Consider the following 16,463-nt stretch of genomic DNA (forward strand, 5'->3'; position numbering starts at 1 on the left):
TGGCATATGCTGTACCCAATTTGTCGATTTCCTCTTCGATGGTGGACCGTGAGGATCTTACAACAGATTGACAAGCTTCATCTGTGGAAACAAAGATAAAACCAGTGGCAATGGAGAGAAACGTGTTTTTATAAAGCTGGCAGCGAAATGAAAAAGCCTTGACACCCCAGATATTTAGGGAGGACTTGCGAAAAGGTGTCACTTTGTGGTTAAAAGGGATGGGGGGCACCTGTTTCTGTTGAATCATCAGCATTCGCATTGGTCAGGAAGGTGAGTCCAGCCCTTCGAAACACGTCGACATTGCTTTGTCCCCCACCAGCACCACAACCAAGGTCACTTGTTTCCAACTGCAAAAGTGCCTATGGGGGGAGGAAAAGGACAAGAGGGGAGGACTATTTTCAGCTTATATTATCAGGGGTAAGAATCCTGTGAGCCTCCAAATGCCACTCCCACCTTCCCTGACCATTGGTCATGCTGGCTAGGGATAATGGGAGTGGGGGGGGGCTTAGGAAAACCATATACAGTGGTACCTCTGGTTACATACTTAATTCGTTCCGGCGGTCCGTTCTTAACCTGAAACTGTTCTTAACCTGAAGCACCACTTTAGCTAATGGGGCCTCCCGCTGCGGCTGCGCTGCCGAAGCCTGATTTCTGGTCTCATCCTGAAGCAAAGTTCTTAACCCGAGGTACTATTTCTGGGTTAGCGGAGTCTGTAACCTGAACCGTATGTAACCTGTAATTTAAAACCACTGTACCACTGTAATTTAAAACAAGGATGAGGAACCTGCGACCTTCCACATGTCACTGGACTACAACTCACATCTTCTACTACCATTGGACTTCAACTTGCACCTGCCCCAGCCAGCATGGCCAATGGTCAGAGATAATGAGAGTTGGAGTCAAACAATATTACATTCTGTATATTTAAATGAACTTATTCAAATATTATATATTCGTTGTCAAAATACGCATGCTGTAAATATGAAACATAGACGTAGGGAAACTCAGGCCCTGGAGCCGAATGTGATCCGCTCCCAAGGTCAGATTACTCACTGGCCCTGCTTTGCACCCTCCTTGAGTGTTTTTGCCTGGCCGGAATGCTTCCTTGAGCTCTGGGAATGCTCCTTGTCTGTCTAGCTAGAGAGAGGTATGTGAATGTGTGCAGTAACTAGACTACTGCATGAAGTTAACATTTATATTCACAGTTCTGCCCACCATGGGCATGTGTGCCCACGGAGGGTGGCCCCAGAGGGATTGAGGCCCTTGGGCTGAGAAAGGTTCCCTGCCCTTGGTGTAACACAATGCAAACAGGTTTTTGTTTTGTTTTGTTTGGAGCATAAGTACGCAACTCTTTCCATGGGCCTTGTCTTCGATCTTGTGATGCCGTAGATTGCCACATCCATAGATGACAAAGCAACCAAAGAGTCAAACTGGGTTTTCAAAGAAAGCAAAATGGAATCTCCTGGGCTGTGTGACCTTTCACTTGTTGATAATTTAACCTATATAGGAGAAGAGAGGGGGAAAGAGGATTCACTAAAGGAAATCCATTATTTCAATGGTACCTAACTGGGTCCCAGTTTTCTCTAAAGTGTGTGCATTTAAAAAAAATAAAAATACACACACACAATGGAGAAATTCACACTCCTCTAAGGTTTGAAATTCAGTTTTCCCCCCAAGTAGCAAACCTTGAGTCCTAGTTCTGGGAGAAAGGCAATACATACATACATACATACAGTACATACATAACTGGGGTTCAGCATACATATAAATCCATATATTAGTTGGAGGTGGGGAATTAAAAATGCATTATTATTTTTTGCAAGATTACTTTGCAAAAATGTGCTTTTAGGCAATGTTGCTTTAGAAAAAGGTGTTCGCATAAAATTTTTCATGAGGACAATTTTAATCTTTTTTTAAAGATGCAATGAAATAAATTGCAAAGTGATGTGGGGAAGTGTTCAGAAAAATGAGAAGAAAAATGGGAGAAACCAAACTGGTCAGTATCACCAACCCATTACACGTTACTCACCTCAAGGCTGTTTCCACATTTCTGTTCTACATTTAACCAGACTGAATCAGCTACCAACTCTGCAGCTCCCTCTCCTGTAACTATGTAGTAGACAAGTAGGCGGGCTGAAGGGACCATTTCCTTCGTTAGCTGAAATCTTAGACTTTGATAAGTGGAGTCTTTAACTCTCTCCTGAGTCCCGTGGGCTTTTATTTTCCCTTTGGATAAGATCTAAAGGAAAGGAGGAAAGGAGCTAAGTTAAAAACAATGGGCTTTGGATGAGAGAGAGAGATCTCCAGGGAAGGCTGGGAGAGAACCCTACTTGAAACATGGAGAGCTGCTTCCAATCAGTGCAGACCATACTGGGCTTGGCCCTGACTCAGCCACTGGAAGAGGAAGAGGAGTGTGGGGGGAGCACACCACCCCCAGCAGCATGATCCCGGTGGGGTGCCACCGTGGCTGCCCCCCCCCCCACCTGTACTGGGCACCACGCCCCTGCAGGTGGTGTGCCATGCCCCCAGGACATGCGCCACACCCCTGTAGGTGGCATGTCACACCCCTGGGACATGCGCCAGCCCCGCCCCCACTTACTCCGTCACTGGACTCAGCATAAGGCAGCTTCCTACAAAACTGACATTGAGAATCAACAATGTGCTTTGCTTGATGAAACCCTAAAAATGCCAGAGTAATTGGCAGTGAAATTGAAGAGGGCAATTTCAAAGAGTTAGCAGAGTGTAACGTGCTCTAGAGCTACAATTATTACGGTGTCGTATCTTTCTGAGACACATCATTGCAGGAGGTGATTTACAGGACAACATGTTGTGTGGCAAGTCTATTGGGTTGTATCCATTGTTAGTCCTACTCAGAGTAGACGCATGGAAATTATTTGAACTAAGTTAATCATGGTCATTAACTTCAACAAATCCACTCTCAGTAAGACTGGTACTGGATACAACCCTGTATCCACTGCTTAGAAAAAGCTTTTTGCACTTCTCTTCTTGTTCAGAATGGAAGGGTAGGCGGGTGTTCAATCCTGGCAGTAAATGAGATGTTGGCATGTTTAAGCGAGGCGGGGGGGGGGGGTGTTGGTTCAACGTAGGAGAAAATGAGCCATTGCAGACCTGAGCAGGAACAGTGAAAGGTCTCATCCACATTATGAGTGACTGAGACCCTTTGTGGGCGCCATAGGAGGTATATGTAAGCAACACTGCTGCCTCTACTTTAGTATACATAACACTGAAGAAAGCATAGTGAGACAGACTTAAATACTCGTGAATTTGCTGGTCTTTTGTGTCGCCCGAAATCTCCTGGTTGAGGTGGCCGTTTCATGGCATGCAATGGCAGGATGAGACCTGGAAGCTTGAGGGACAATTCAATGCAATTAAAGACAATACATTAAGAGGCAAGTGGGTTGTTTTCTTCTGTGCGTACCAAATAGCTATAGTGATGTATTTTATCAAGATAGTGGCTTGATGGGTGTATGTTGATGTGAAGGGTATCACCCACACGTAGCAATTGGTGGTTTGAAGCCCAGTCGATGTACAGGTAACTTCCACTGAGGGAAGCATATGATTTTGCCTCGTAGCTTTCACTGGCCTGATTTTCTTCTGGTAAACTGGTATCTGCGGTTTTTATCTGAAAATGAAGAGAAACAAAATGAATTTAAGTCCACAGGGGCAATAAGAGTCTAAAAAAGTACAAGTCAACAAGCCAGAAGGTCTAGGAAACATCAGTCGCTCAGAGGATAAGCATTGCATGCAGAAGGTTCCTGGTTCAAACCCCAGCAACTCCATGTAGGGCTTAGAGTTCCGGCTACATGAAACCCTGATGAGTCCCTACCAGTCCGTGTAGGCAATGTTGAGCTAGATGGAACAATGATCTGACTCAGGATAGTGCAGCTTCCTTGGTTCCTATAACCTCCTATCAGCTGAGGGTCCACTTATTTTGTCATGACTGCCATTCCTTCCCCCACACTCTGGGAACCTGAGGGTGCCTTGAGAGCCACTGACAAGTCAGCACTGACAATACCGAACAAGGTAGACGAATGATCAGTATGACGGATGAATCAATTAAATGTTGTAGTTCGTCTTAACATTAAACACATCTCATTTTCCCAACACCTCTTGCTGTCAAGTTTCTAAATATGGTTTAAGACAGGCACTCTCCCTCCCTTTGGGGGGGGGGACACACACTCAGTATACTTTTTAGTAGTATTTTGTTGTTGTAATGCACTGTGTTTAAATATAAAAATCCAGTTTTCAAGGTCACCCATCTGAACTAGAAAGCGGGGCGGGGAATGTTCCAAATGCGCTGCACACAGGCCAAAATATACAGTCTCAAAGTACAGCCTGTACAAGAACGGAAACCCGAAAAGAATTTAACTCACTCGAAACTCCAGCACTTTGCAGTCAGAAGGAATATTAACCACAAATAAAGCTGTCCCGTCGTTCTGGCTTGTTTGCCTTCTCCCAGATTCTGCACCTTCTTGAACTAACACGTTCTCTTCCATTTGCTCATTGAAAGCAGTAGCCGTGAAGACAATGGGTATGTTTCTAGCAGGGGCATCTGCCGTATCCTTCACCTGCACCTATTAGCACAGAAACAAAATCATTTCACTATAATATACAATCTTCTTTTAAAGAAGGGATGGGGGAGCTCTTTTCAACCTGAGGGCCACCTTCCATGGGCCATGGGCCAGCTAGGGGCAAAAGTGAGCAGAGCAACAGGTGTAATTTTTACCTTTGCACTGTTGAGTAGTTTACAACACAGACACATACTATACTTTTACTGTATCTTTGGTTTTTATGGAAGCCGCCCAGAGTGGCTGGGGAAACCCAGCCAGATGGGCGGGGTACAAATAATAAATTATTTATTTATTTATTATTATTATTATTATTATTATTATTATTATTATTATTATCCTAAAATTCTCCAAAAGAAAACCCAAAAAAAACCCAAGTTAGCTGTTCTACATACACTTGCTAGAAAACTTGATACTGATTAGGATCCAGTCAATGTCTAAATCTCAGGTAAAGGTTTTTGTGTGAGAGAGAAAGCTTCTATCCACAGAATCACAGAATCATAGCACTGTAGAATTGGAAAGGGACCCTAACAATCATCTAGCCCAACCCCTGCAATGCAGGAATATGCAGCTGTCCCATACGAGGAATGAACCTGCAACCTTGGAGTCATCAGCACTACGCTCTAACTGAGCTATCCTTGAGATTTTCTAGGCTGTGCCCATGTATTAAGACAAGCCACCCGAAAGCTATCTGGAGTTAATTACTTTCGCTTCAGGCAAAATGAGTCTTACAAAATTAAGACTTAGTGTTATGCCCTCAGTGTTTCCAAATGGTGTCTATAAGGAATTGCCCTTGGGGCACCATTTCTTTGTGTTTCATTCCGCTCACTACACCACCCAGTGTCCTCTACATAAATATCTGTCTGAGTGCGCTGCTCTGGTTCGCCAGAAGCGGCTTAGTCATGCTGGCCACATGACCCGGAAGCTGTACGTCGGCTTCCTCGGCCAGTATAGCGAGATGAGTACCGCAACCTCAGAGTCGGCCACGACTGGACCTAATGGTCAGGGGTCCCTTTACCTTTACAATGTCCACAGCAGGGGGTGGGGATCATAACATCAAGTGATTTTGTGTGCATTCTGCTATCGGACAAAGAAAATTATGTTACCTTGCATGCATCTCTATTTGATTTAGCTGCCAGGAAAGTAAGAGCCAAATTTGTGGCTTTGCTGGGAATGTTATGGCTTACAGCTAAACAAATAAAATTGTTAATACTCTTACTACTGCTGAACTCTACCCTCTGTACAGGTAAACAAAAAGGGTATGAAGCACAGCCAGATAAGGTGTGACCTGGGGAGAGTCTGAGGGCCAGATAGTGAAGCTTAGAGGCCTGAATTCTCTTCTCTCTCTCTCTCTCTCTCTCTCTCTCACACACACACACACACACACACACACACACAGGCCTGAGGCACATCACCCAAAATATCAGTATTCTTTTATTATTAGAAATAATAATAAAAGAACAGGTAACTGTTACCACATATACAATAGCAATCAAGGGATTCCCAGTTGAGTTGTAAATCTGAGCTGAAACCCTCTACAGTTTTTCACAGGCATTGACAGCAGTGTCAAAAATAACATCCATTTTCAATTATTTTTGGCATATTTATTGTTGTGAACCACCATGAGACCTATGGATATAGGGTGGTATACAAATTTAGTAAATAATAATAAAATAATAATTGTTTGAGTAAATGTTTGCTTATTTATGTATATTGCCTTCACTTTCGGTTGCCTTCACTTGCCCTCAATCATGCTATCACATAGCCAAATATGATTGGCTATGTGGTGCTGTGATGCCCTCCTGTTCACTGCTGTGGGATTCCTGATTGAATGGGACCAACCCATGTGACCAGGAAGCATGAAGAAACAGCATCAAGGGAAAATCTGCCAAAGGAGCAGCAGCCAGATGAAACACTGGCACCAAACAGAGCGGGGTGGGGAGAGAGATGACAAATATTTGCACAAACTAAGTGGATTTATTTGGGAACATTTCTTCCTCACTATCACACCAAGTAATAATTTTCTACCATATGCTTTATACTTTTCCAATTTGGAAAAGAGGGAGAAATTTGATTTGGTTCACTTTTAAAGGAAAATGTGCCAAATCTTCACTTTCTAAAAATAACACTATGCCAGCCTGCATTCGTTCCTCATTTAATCTGGATTTCCCCATTCTCATTCATTCATTCATTCATTCAAAGGATTTATACTGTTCGCTTCAGCTGGAAAACCTCCCAGAGTGGCTTACAAATTGATTAAAAAAACAAACAGTCCCTGCCCTCTTACTTAAAAAGACATGGCAGGTGGTGAGGAGGGAAGAGGAAAACAAGGAAATTAATTTTTCTGGGGGAAATCTAATTAAGTTGTGTTTGTTTGATCCTGTTACTGGTGATGAGCTGGCAATCTCTGAACAATCAATTTACATCTTTAAGCCCCCTCATCCGGACACAAACTAAGATTCTTTCTTTTGAAGGAGTAGATACTGCATGGGAGCAGGGATCTCATGATGTTGTTATTAACGTATTATGGTAATTCCACTGAGTGTGCATTTCCTTTAGTCACGTTAACCAACCTTAATATAGAAGGGGAGTCCAGGCTTCACAAAGAGAGGAGTAGCAACCAAATTGAGTTTGTAAGGTGACAGAACATAATGGACACTGAAAAGTTCACTGTCTTCACTATGGCCACCTGGCAAAAAAAATAGATGTTTCTTGTGAGAAAAGGACTGAATACAAAAAACAACACCAGTGTCATGTTAGCCATCCTGAGTTTCTTTCAGAAATAAGCTTTGTTTAGAACAAAATAATTAACTATTCTAGTATGAATTTTGACAAATAAATGAACGTTCATGGTTTGTTTGTTTAAGAAATATTGCTTTTATTGATAATTTAAGTATTTATTGTAAACAACTTAGAGTTTTTGCTACAAGTAAAGTGGTATATATCAAGTGGTCTATATTAACAAATGCAATAAATAGATAGTAAATTTATATCATGGTTCCCCCTTACTTTTCTTTAAACTAAAATGCTCCAAATATTGCAACCTTTCTTCATAGGCAAGTCGCTCCGCCCCCTTGCTAATTTTGGTTGCCTTTTTTCTGAAACTTTTCCAACTCTACACCATCCTTTTATACATGAGTTGACCAGAACTGAACATGGCATTCCAAGTGTGGTCACACCCAGTGCTTCCCCCCCAAAAGAAAAAAATGTTTAGGGATACTCTCATTTTCCTGCTCATATTGAAATACTGCCCCTCAATGAGGCCAAACTTAGATTCACAAAATGTTTAGGGGTATGCGTACCCCTACGTCCCCCCAGAAAAAAGCACTGGTCACACAATATGGCATAAGTGGGGCCAGAGATAGTGTGTGTGTGTGTGTGTGTGTGTGTGTGTGTGTGTGTGTGTGTGTGAACATGAGATAATTACCTGTGGATTCCAGCACTGAAGCGGCAATATAAAGTATTGCGCCATCAAGCTCTTGGAGACTGCCGTAACCTATTTCATCAACAGCCACTTTGCTGTTAAAATTGCACTCTGCTAATCCGTTCTCCATCTGATGATCAAGATGCATAACAGTATCAGAAACTATCCAGGCACAGAGACAGTTTTATTCATTTTATTTACAAAAAAAATCTATACCACCTTTCATCCAATGATTTCAAAGAGGTTTAAAAAATACAGTTATGTTTCATCTGCACTATACATTTAAAGCAGTATCATACCACTCTAAACAATCATGGCTTCCCCCCCACAGAATCATGGGAATTGTAGTTTGCTAAAAATGCTGAGAGTTGCTGAGAGAACTCCTTTCCCCCTCATCTATATACAATTCTCAGGGTGCTTTTACTGTACAACCCTCTTCCCAGGGAACTCTGGGAACTGTAGCCTTGTAAGGTGAATAGATCCACTAATTTCAGGGGGTCCAATCTGAATATAACTTAGTTGAATGCAGCATATACTGCCAATCCTGGCCCAACGGCATTGGCTGCCAATCACTTTCTGGGCACAATTCCAAGTGCTGGTTTTGACCTACAAAGCCTTAAAAGACTCAGGACCACAATACCTCCAGACTTGCCTCTCCCCTTACAAACTGACCTGGACCTTGCAATCGCCACCTGAGGCTTGCTGGCACTTTTATTATATATTGTTAAGACACTAGGCAAAAACATTCCTGTTCTCCCAGGCTTTTAGCTAATTAAACAATCTATGGCCTTTTAAACAAGGTGGGGGTATTGCTTTTGTTTCATAATAATAATAATAATAATAATAATAATAATAATAATAATAATAATAATAATCTATATTGTAAACCGCCCTGTGATCCTCAGATGAAGGGCGGTATAGAAATTTTAACAACAACACTGAAAGAGCTGTGGGTTCCTTATCCCTGGCATAAAGCAATTCAGCCAACCAATTAGACTTGGATAGCATCCTGCAACACAGTACCAACATAAGCCATTTCACACTATTGCGATGATACCCATTTCTAGCACCAAAGTGTTCATCAGTGGGATGGCTGACTGATTCACTCTTGAAATCAGGACACTAAAAAGAACAAAAATAACTTCATTCGTTGACCTAGTTTTTGGGACAAATGCTTCTGAATCCTGAAAGGAGCACAAAAATAGTTGGCAGTTGTTTGCTGAATTACAAATCCTGGCAACTCTGAAGTACGTTTCTCATTTTTAGCTGATCTGAAGAATGAAAAATTCTAAAGAACACCAACGTTTTCTTGCCTGGAAAATATATTGGCATCCGCCCAAGTAATAGCAAATATTTCAAACTGAGTTCCCAGAAGCAGCTGGAAATGGAAGCAGTTCAAAGACATGCACTCTCACCCACTCAAGGGAGGACCTGGCTGGAAGCCGGGTCTGCATCATCTTAAATCCAAGTAACTGATGTTTAAGTGGCTTGTGGACTGGGCTGTTAGTTAAAATGTGGAAACGGTTGGCTTCCAAGTCAAACCATTTATATATTTTTAAAGAGGGGAGATTTGGGATGGGGGGAGAAATTCAGCTGGGTTTGCATTTTAATTAACACTGAAACAATGCACAAACCAAAATGGTTTTGTTTTGTTTTTAAATTCTCCAATTCAAAAGTGTCCAAATTGCATGTATGTACATAAATGTGTATTATTAGTAAAAATATCCACATTAAAAATGCACGTATTGTATATATAATATATATATATTAGTGAAAATAACACCAAAAATGCACATATTACTGAAAAGAACATTGGGAGAGACTTTGCAGTTGGTTCCAACTCATGGGCTAGCGGTTGTCTATTCCTGCTATGAGACAATCTTCCTCATAAACATTTCTAGATGCCAATGGTGGCTGGTACCTACTAGGGACTGGTAGAGCATAAGGCAGGGAGCCCAGCAGCAGCTGGCACCAGAGCTAGTGACAGGCAGAGCCAACAAATTATAATTTTGTCCCCATCTACGTCCCTGCTGAGTCCTGCAAGGGCAACTTTGAACCTAAAGAGGAGGAAGCTGAGAGGCAGTGCCACCCCCTGGACTGCTTGTCAGTAAGAAGCCAGACTGAGATTGGTGGAGAAGTGCCCCCCTCGCCCTGATGGATGAGGTACCACTTGTCTGTTTCAAGAGAGTGTACCTCTGGGGATGAAGTCAAACTGCACAGTGACCTCTCCAGGATGCTACCCTGGGCAGTGTACAGTCATACCTCGGGTTACAGATGCTTCAGGTTCCGTTATTTTCAGGTTATGGGCATGTCAAAACCTGGACGTACTGGAACAGGTTACTTCCGGGTTTTGACAGCCGTGCATGCACAGAAGCACTAAATTGTGCTTTGTGCATGTGCAGAAGAGCTAAATCATGATTTGCGCGTGCGCAGAAGAGCCAAATCGCAATCCGCGCATGCACAAATGCAGCTCTGCAGGTTGCGAACGTCGCGGGTTGCGAAAGTGCATCCCGCACGTATCACGTTCGCAACCCGAATGTTCACTGTATACAGAAGTCCTAGGCTGCTCAGATGACAAGACTCCCCTCTCAGCCTCATCCTACATCAAGAGCAAAATTTATCCTTTACTTTTGAAGCATGGATGTAGGAAAAGCTCAAGTTCGAGCAGGCAAAATATACTGGTGAGCTGACTACTGTGAACCTCTCATATGTGTTAGAATTGGTAGCCTTTCCATGCACACATGCAAAAGTGGCAATCAGAAAATGACAACAACAACAAAAAATCCCCTCACACAGTTTCATGTTCGCTAAAGGGAAATTCAAGCGCACTTCCATCATTCACAGCTGACAGCAAATCAGAACTATGTTTGCTCAAACAAAGTGCATTTCTGTAAACCACCCTGTGATCTCTGATGGAGGGTAGTATCGAAATTTACATAATAATGATGATGATGATGATGCACCTGGCACAACAAATCCAGAGTTTTTTGCTGGGAAATGCACTGAAAAGCATAGGATGAATGAATAATTAGCAGGAAGATGTTTAAATGCTACACAAGCAAATCAGGACAAAAGCGCAATGAAGTCCAGATATCGTCGAACCACCACATAAACTTTGTGCAAGCAAATCAAGATGGATGCTCAATAAATAGGTCCTCTGGGAGAGCCCTTAAATGTGCTCTTTCAGATTTAAAAATGAAAAGCATCGACTGTGAATACAAATATTAATTATTATAGATTTGGGGACACACACCCCCAAATCCTAGAAATTAATAAATGGTAGGATTTTGATTATTTGGAGTGTTGAAGGGAAACTTGCAGGCCAGTGGGAAAATACAGGCTAAGCTTTCTTTCCAAGCCAGGGCCTCACCTGGGATCGAGGCATTAAAATGACGAAATGTCATGTTAGCCCATCTGAGAGCCTGAGCGTGGGAAGACAGGGGTTGCCGTGGTGACAGGATGTGGGTTCACAGTGACAGGAAGAGTCTTTTAGAACAAGGTGTGCTAGGAAGAAGATGGGGAAGAAGAAGACTGGAAGAGATGCCTTTGACTCCACAGCTGCACTGCTGTAGGAGACAAGCCTTGCTTGAAAGGACCATGCTGTAAGATCTGGACTTTTTAATAAATTGCTGGTCCGAATGTGTTTTGTTTTGTTTTAAAATGTTACATGGTCCTGCTAGAGTACGGCTTACTTTCATGGAAAATCAACAAGGCATCAACTGATGTGGCCTGGCTTCTCAAGCCAAGATAAAACCGTTCTGTGATGAGGTACTGTCTGCTCAATTTCAGTCCAAAGTAGCCTGTGGTTTGTTCATGTTTTCCTTATACCCTTGATAGTACTAGTTTAAAATTGGAATGCTGACACTCAGTAACTGTCAGGGTAAACCTGGAGACAAATCTAAACCTCAGAAGCTACACTGGGAACTGTGACAGGAGGCCTGATGTAATTATTTTTGATCCAACCTTACCTCAATGCGTTGCAATGCTCTGGGAAGCATCTTTTTTTCAGCTCCTTGAATTATTCCAAAACGGACATAAACTTGAGCATTAGCCAATCTCTTGTTGTAAAAATATCTTGAAAATAACAGCAAAGTAGAAGTATTATTATTATTATCACTACTATTATTACTACTGCTACTACTACTGCTATTATTATTATTTCAATTTAGTACCCACCCTTTATCATAACACCACAGGGTGAGATACTACAATTTAAAAGACATTATTAAAAACAGTTCAAAACAAAACCACTCCACCAGTTATTGACACTGTTTCACAGAAAACTATGAGCTAAATTTATACTAGTAATTGATTTATTTCAGACAAGAAGGGCTTTGTTTCTTTGTTTAAAAAATGTATCACAATGAGGTAAAGGAATTTCAGAAGCACTGGGTTCTGTCACATTAGTCCTACTTGAAGTAGGCCCACTGAAATTAACTGAAAAGAGTAATTTAGGTAGATTAATTTCAGTGGGTCTACTCTGAGTAGAATTTAGCTAGATTAACATGTATTTTGAGCTATAATTTTAGCTTCAATATATGTTTTAACGATTCATTATTGTTCTATTTTGGGGGTTTTAAGCTCTTTAACTTTGATTTTTATTGACAATTTTAATGTATATTTTATATTGTATGTAAACCGCTAAAAGGTTTTATGTTGTATCCATTGCTAGTCCTAATCAAAAAGGACCCAGTGAAATTAATGCTCGTTACTTACTTAGATCTAGAAATTTCAATTTGTCCACTCAAAGTAGCAGTTAGATGAACACAACCTTTTATTCACAATTACGTGGTATATACATTTTGTTAGATAAATAACTTCAACCAATTATAGCAGAAAACAAGAGTACAAACAATTAAGAGGAAGAAAGCCATGTTTTACATTCCAGAATCCACTACAGCTTTGCGGTGGATACAAGACAAGACTCTCACATTGCAAATCCCGCCGCCCCCATTAAAAATAATTGCTTTTAAAAAGCAAACCCAAAGACAAACAAAAAGGATGCAATATGCACAAGCCCGCCTTACCTCGCTTTAATAATGATCCTGAATTGTTCAAATTGCTGAGAGCTTATAAAATTCTTTTCTGGTTCTATCATGACAGAGAAGCTTGGCAATGCTTGAAATGTGAAGTGGAAGAAAGCTCAGTTAAACCCTTTTACTTTTAAGTACTGTACTATTTCTGCAGAACATTCACTGCTAGGGCTAGCACCTGTTTTCACCAGCCCTCCTTCCAGAGTTTGGAGGCATGTGCTTAGACCAGCTCCTTGCTTAAGAGCAGGAAAGGGGGAGAAATTTGATTCAGTTCAAATTTAGAAGCAAACTTGCCTGATTCTCACTTTTTGAAACAATATGTGAATTGAAGCACAATCACCCTTCAAAAACTGGCACTACTCTGAATTTTGCAACATAGTTCTCAAATTAAGTAATGTATACAAAGATGCATATATTAGGGTAAAGTATGCATATTAATGCAGTCATTAGTGAACATAACATACAAAAATACGGGAAGCTGCTTTTCAAATATCTGGATATCAGGTAAATATGCTTATAAAAATGTGCATATTAGGAGAGATAGCACCCAGTGGGTGCTATCGTGTCCTAATGGGTGCTATCATGTCCTCTCTCAGTTCTCTCCATGCTGATAACCAGCTGGAAGTTTTCCTTGCATAATTGTAGAACATGCTTCCAATGAGCTTATGATTAATTAGATTTCTTACTCACCCAGGGCTGGTTACAGCAATTAAAAAATACATAATGAAAACAGTTTGAAACACATTATAGTCAAGGGGATAAAGTGGGTGCTAATCTATATCTATACGGTGTTAAAGGCCAGGGTGAAGATGTCTGACTTCAGCATAAACCAGAAACTACATAACAAGGGTGCCAAATACACCTCTGTGGGGAGGGAATTCCATGCCTTAGGGGCTGTCAAGAGAAGGCCCTCTTCTGGGCCACCAACCTCCATACTTCTGAGGGCAGCAGAACTACCAAGATGGCTCCCTCTGCTGATCTTAACACCTGAGAAGGATTGTAAGGAAGGACGTGGTCTCTCAGATATTTGGGGCACAAGTCGTTTAGTACTTTAAACAGATAATTAGGTATGGTAGTCCTCAACTGCTTAACCATTCATGAAATTAATCCACTGATGAAATTCATTAAATTTATATCCCACTCTTCCTGCCCCCACCCCCCGCCAAAGGAGCCTAGGGCAGCAAACCACGAGCAACAAAGCAATACAATTAAAAGCAAAACAAAACATTTACAAACATCTAAAGACATCTAAAAACAGTTAACAAATAAGTATGTCCATCTTACTCATTACCAATTCAAAGAATATTATACTGCACCTCCCCCAAAAAGAGAATTAGTGAATTGGCTTTATAGTATCCATATAAATATCCACATTACCATATTCTTTAACTTGAAACCCTGTTTTGGCAGAGGTTGTGAAATCCTTTTGATACTTGGCTTTTATTGTCCAATAACCAAATCTATGGGGAGAAAGAGAATTTTTTTTAAAAAAAATGGGGAAAGGGAGCCTTAAAGCCACACACTGGGCTTCTTGGCTGAGCAGGAATTTGGACCCAGTTTCCCTGGTCAAGCCTCTAACCACTAAAGTTGTGCCCATGGGCTAGGCTAGGGCATCTTTCTTTTTCTTTTTCTTTTTGCAGAAAAGTGTCCCCTGTGCTGTTTTAGACTTCAGCACCTTTTTCTCTGTATTTTAGTTCCTCCTCCTCTGCAAAACTGCACAGAGGGTGACCTACAGAAACGAAGATGTTAATTTCGCTTTATTTCCTTTCAGTAACGTTTTACAAATGCTTGTGGTTTCAGATCGGTTCCAAGAAATTGGGGGAATTGTTACTGTGAAGTTCCTTCCAGGCTTGCCTCTAAGCAAATAGCTTTACAAAGTTTTACCAAGCAGAGCTCTGCTGCGCGTGTAGTAGCCCGCGTGTTTCTCCTGTCATGACCCTATGTGCCAAAACTCCAACAAACTATATGTTTCCCTGTCTTGTGGCAAAATCCCAACTCCATTCTCTATTATATTTGAAGGCAAACCACTGCTTAATTCAGCAAGAAGTGACAGAAAGTAGTCAAGGAAAGTGAAATAGAGAAAGAGAGAATATATTCTCAAAACAGAATGACTGGCACTTTCCACAGAAACAAAGATGTTAATTTTGCTTAATTCCCTTCCAGTATTGTTTGAGGTTACAAACAGCTTGCAATTGATTGGGCAGAACGCCATGCAACTGTGATGTTTCATGCTGGTTTGTATCAAACCAATTAGCATTACAAAACCCAGCTATGGCATGTAATATGCAATATTTTCCTTATAGTTGTAAATTAAAGTGCTTTTGTTTTTTTGCTTTTTTCATTGAATAAAGCACTGTTAACTGTGTGTGCCATTGTAATGGATTGCTTTGAAGTCATTTCTGTACCAAGTAATTTTTAGCCTCCAATTCTCCCCCACAACCCATCCCGTATTTTGCCCGACCTGTCCTTTATTTTGCCCAACCAAAAGTGGCAACACTACCATGGGCCCTACGACCCTACAACATTTCTCTGATGAAAATAGGGATGTCCTACCATACCCTTCAACATTTCTCTGATTAAAATTAGGACATCCTAAGGAAAAGCAGGGCATTCTGGGATCAAATCAGAAACTGGGATGATGGCTTCTGTAAATCCATGACTGTCCCTGAAAAATAGGAATACTTGGAGGGTCTGCCTTGAGGTCTTCACCTTGCACTCACAAAACCTGATTCACCACACACAGAGAGACACAGCTCCTTTGAGACAGTGAAAGTTATTTTTTTTAATCCTTTGAAATTTACACAGAGCTTAAGAAGGAAATTAGAAGGGTGACTCTCTTGCCCACTTCCTCTTTCAACTCTGTGTGCTTTTCAGCACTTGGATTAATTCTACAGGACCTGGCTTGTGCATTGATTACTTGGAAAACGTAGTCTGTGTGCATGCATTTCATTTCTTTCTGTTTTGGGGAAGGGCAGTGGCAGACAGAATGGGGAAGCAAAAAGTGGCCAGGGGGGTGGCACCCACAGCACTCGCTCAAAAATCTAAATGTGCTGCGGGACCTAAAATGCTCAGCAACCCTGATCTAGTCACTGAACCACATTGGTGTTGTTAAGTGTGAGAGAGTTCTTTGGAGACCCCCTAATCCCCTCTCAAAGCTGGGAAGAGGGATTGATAGTTACTGTAATCACTCTGAGTATTGTAGCTGTTTGATGGGGATAGCGGTCTCAGCACCCTGAATAAACTACAGTTCCCAGGATTTGGGGGGGGGGGCAATGACTGTGTCATGTGCTTTGAAACTGCTTTAAATGTATAGATGAATGTATCAGATGGGGGTCTGTGCGTGTTAGTATCTCTCTTTTGGAAATCGTGCCCTTTCATACCCTCCCAACGCTTCTCAGATGAAAATAGGGACATCCC

The 16,463-nt window shown here is 41.4% G+C and overlaps 1 protein-coding gene across 2 annotated transcripts in view; it reads right to left on the reverse strand.

The window, feature by feature from the left end:
* The window catches only part of C5 (complement C5), an 83,043-nt gene that overhangs the window by 43,052 nt on the left and 23,528 nt on the right, over positions 1 to 16,463 (reverse strand). For both annotated transcript variants that reach the window (XM_077922155.1, XM_028715482.2), the window contains exons 6-16: positions 14,424 to 14,506; positions 13,041 to 13,131; positions 11,982 to 12,087; positions 8,017 to 8,143; positions 7,163 to 7,278; positions 4,395 to 4,595; positions 3,440 to 3,643; positions 2,030 to 2,239; positions 1,350 to 1,499; positions 230 to 359; positions 16 to 81 (exon numbers count right to left, since the gene is read on the reverse strand). In XM_077922155.1, the coding sequence (XP_077778281.1) occupies positions 16 to 81; positions 230 to 359; positions 1,350 to 1,499; positions 2,030 to 2,239; positions 3,440 to 3,643; positions 4,395 to 4,595; positions 7,163 to 7,278; positions 8,017 to 8,143; positions 11,982 to 12,087; positions 13,041 to 13,131; positions 14,424 to 14,506 (1,484 nt within the window). The remainder of the gene's footprint in view (positions 1 to 15; positions 82 to 229; positions 360 to 1,349; positions 1,500 to 2,029; positions 2,240 to 3,439; positions 3,644 to 4,394; positions 4,596 to 7,162; positions 7,279 to 8,016; positions 8,144 to 11,981; positions 12,088 to 13,040; positions 13,132 to 14,423; positions 14,507 to 16,463) is intronic.

The sequence above is a fragment of the Podarcis muralis genome, chromosome Z, assembly GCF_964188315.1.
Source record: "Podarcis muralis chromosome Z, rPodMur119.hap1.1, whole genome shotgun sequence".
Lineage (NCBI taxonomy): Eukaryota > Metazoa > Chordata > Lepidosauria > Squamata > Lacertidae > Podarcis > Podarcis muralis.